The sequence below is a fragment of the Plecotus auritus genome (genome assembly GCF_963455305.1).
Source record: "Plecotus auritus genome assembly, chromosome: 5".
NCBI classification, from domain to species: Eukaryota; Metazoa; Chordata; class Mammalia; order Chiroptera; family Vespertilionidae; genus Plecotus; species Plecotus auritus.
Window position 1 is genome coordinate 158,601,897 of NC_137776.1, and position 3,105 is coordinate 158,605,001.

Here is a 3,105-nt window from a genome sequence, read left to right on the forward strand (position 1 = left end):
GAGAGGGGTCTCGAGTCACCCAAAGACAGATGATTGCAGGTCGAGGGCGGCCTTTCCCTTAATATCCCCGTGATATCGGCAATAGAAGGAATCTAGAGATGCAAACCCTCCGTACAGTGGGGGATCCCTAGATCCAAAGAAAGTGGCTGTCTCCAGCGCAGTCCGAACAGACACGGGTGTGAGGTTCCCCTCGCAGCAAAATCACGGCGGGGCTATGGCAAGTCACCTCCCCTATTGGGTCTAGGAATCCTCCTCTGAAAGATGAGGGACTGGACGAGGAATGGGCAAGCAAGTCTTGACTGGGGTTTGCAAATCATCCTTGAAAGACCTTGGGAGCCAGTCATCTGGAAAGTCTTCTCCCTTCCCAGTCCCCCACCCAACAAGAATCAAGTACCGTCCTGGCCAGTTCTCACCCTCTGTGGACAAAAAGTAAAGCAAACTCTTTCTTTCACCTGTGGGTCCCAGCGCTCTACAGAGGCTGGAAAAGTCCGGAAGCGCTGAGTTCGGGCGCCGAGATCCCCAAGACAGTCCCTGGCCTTAGTCTCCCCGTCGGCGTGCAGAGGAGGCCGGCCGGGGGATCTCCAAGCGCCCTCCCCGCTCTGATGTTTGGGGCTCCCGCCCTCCACCACAGCTGCTCCTACCTGGAGAGGTGCGTCCGGGCCCAGGGGGCGGGCAGTCGGGGGGCGGGCGGGGAACGGGCGCCGCCCTAAGGTTCTTGGCGCCTTTAAGGAGAAGAAGCCGGTGGAGGGAGGAGCCGGTCCGGGTTTGTGCAGGGGAGAGCCTCTTCTGCGGTGTCGGCGGTGGAGGCCAAGGCTGCGGAGAAGGAGTCGCCGGCCGTCCCGCCTGACCCACGCCAAGACCTCGAGGCCCGCGCCTCGCCTCCTTGCCCTCTTCGCCATCCGCAGCCTGGGCCGCCGGGGCGCGGCCTAGCGACCCCTTCAGAGTGCACACGCCCTCACTCGTTGCCCTTCTGGCCTGCGGGCTGAAGCACGACCTCGACGGTTATCATCTGATCAGCGGGAAGCCCAGACCAGTGCAGGCGCCTCGGCCCCAGGACCACTGCCAGACCCGTTGACTGCCTGGCACCGGCGCCAAAGGACCGTTCAGCCCGCGACGGGGCCTAGTCCCGGTCCCAACGCCACTGCCGGCGCCTGGCCTCGAGCTCCCGAACACGAGCAGAGCCGTCAGTGGGCAGGACACGCCGCTCTGTCCCTACCGAGGCAGCCCGAACACTGCGGGTGCCAAGCCTCCAGCGCGCCCCTGCCGGGGAAATTGTGCTCCCGGCGCCAGCCCGCGAGGACCTCGAGAGCTCTCCTCAGAGGAGTCCAGCGTCCTTCCCGGGACCCTGCGCGCCGGGCCTGCGGTTCTCAGACCCGCCCCCGACCCTCGACAGAAGCGCGCGGCGGGGACGCGACGGCTGCACCATGACAGCCGAAAGCGGGCCGCCGCCGCCGCAGCCGCCGCCGCAGCCGGAGGCGCTGGCTACCGTGAAGGAGGAACGCGGTGAGGCGGGGGCCGGGGTCCCGGTGGAGGCGGCGGGCCGCGGCTCGGGCGGGCGGCGACGGAAGCGCCCCCTGCAGCGCGGGAAGCCGCCCTACAGCTACATCGCGCTCATCGCCATGGCCATCGCGCACGCGCCGGAGCGCCGCCTCACGCTCGGCGGTATCTACAAGTTCATCACCGAGCGTTTCCCCTTCTACCGCGACAATCCCAAAAAGTGGCAGAACAGCATCCGCCACAACCTCACGCTCAATGACTGCTTCCTCAAGATCCCGCGCGAGGCCGGCCGCCCGGGCAAGGGCAACTACTGGGCGCTCGACCCCAACGCCGAGGACATGTTCGAGAGCGGCAGCTTCCTGCGCCGCCGCAAGCGCTTCAAGCGCTCGGACCTCTCCACCTACCCGGCCTACATGCACGACGCCGCCGCCGCTGCCGCTGCCGCTGCCGCCGCCGCCGCCGCCGCCATCTTCCCGGGCGCCGTGCCCGCCGCGCGCCCGCCGTACCCGGGCGCCGTCTATGCGGGCTATGCCCCGCCGTCGCTCGCCGCGCCGCCCCCGGTCTACTACCCGGCTGCGTCGCCAGGCCCGTGCCGCGTCTTCGGGCTGGTGCCTGAGCGGCCGCTCAGCCCAGAGCTGGGGCCCGCGCCGTCGGGCCCCGCGGGATCCTGCGCCTTTGCGGCGGCCAGCGCCTCTGCCACAGCCACCGGCTACCAGCCCGCAGGCTGTGCGGGAGCCCGACCTGTCAACCCCTCCGCCTATGCGGCCGCCTACGCGGGCCCGGACGGCGCATACCCGCAAGGGGCCAGCAGCTCCCTCTTTGCGGCTGCTGGCCGGTTGGCGGGGCCAGCCTCGCCCCCCGCAGGTGGCAGCAGTGGCGGCGTCGAGACCGCTGTGGACTTTTATGGGCGCACGTCGCCCGGTCAATTCGGAGCGCTGGGGCCCTGCTACAACCCTGGTGGGCAGCTCGGAGGGGGCAGTGCAGGTGCCTACCATGCTCGCCATATGGCCGCCTATCCTGGCGGGGTGGATCGTTTCGTGTCCGCCATGTGAGCCGAGCATACGGTCGAAAATTCATAGATGCCTTGGCTGTTTACACAAAGTATCCCCAAGACTGAGGATAGGACTGGAGAGAGGGCCGAATTGAGCGCTACTGAGAAGAGACGTGGACAGGAGAGTCAGCCTCCGAGTGCATCGCGTATACACTTGGTTCACTTTGTTAATGGGAGGACGTTGGGAGAGGCAGCTCAGCTCACGGACTGGGACAAAGGACCCTCAATCAGGTGAAGCTCCTAAAGACATGCCTTTCAGGGGGCGCAGTGTAGTGTCTACACCAGACTCTAGGATCCGAATCACATGACTTCACTCTTCTCTGTACGGCGGGGAAGTGGGCCTTTTTACACGGGTTCCGCCTCTTATGCCTTTAACTATGTTACTGCAATAAAAGGCTCCAATAGCGCCTTACTTTTAAGGTGAGGAAGACAAGTTTGCAAAATAAGTAGTTTTGTTGTTTTCTTTTGTTTTTCAATTGGGGAAATCGCTCTGCTTTACCTGGCCTGCCGCAGGTTTTCCCTGCCTCTGAGAATAGCAGATAGGCCCGAGTCTGGAC

At 65.1% G+C, this 3,105-nt stretch overlaps 1 protein-coding gene across 1 annotated transcript; it reads left to right on the plus strand.

The window, feature by feature from the left end:
- Window positions 1-1,424: 1,424 nt before the first annotated feature.
- On the plus strand, window positions 1,425-2,549 carry FOXE1 (forkhead box E1; the record flags this gene model as incomplete). Its single annotated transcript, XM_080669069.1, has 1 exon — window positions 1,425-2,549. One exon carries the CDS (start codon window positions 1,425-1,427, stop codon window positions 2,547-2,549), a length of 1,125 nt encoding a protein of 374 aa, XP_080525195.1.
- Between the last annotated feature and the right edge of the window lie 556 nt (window positions 2,550-3,105).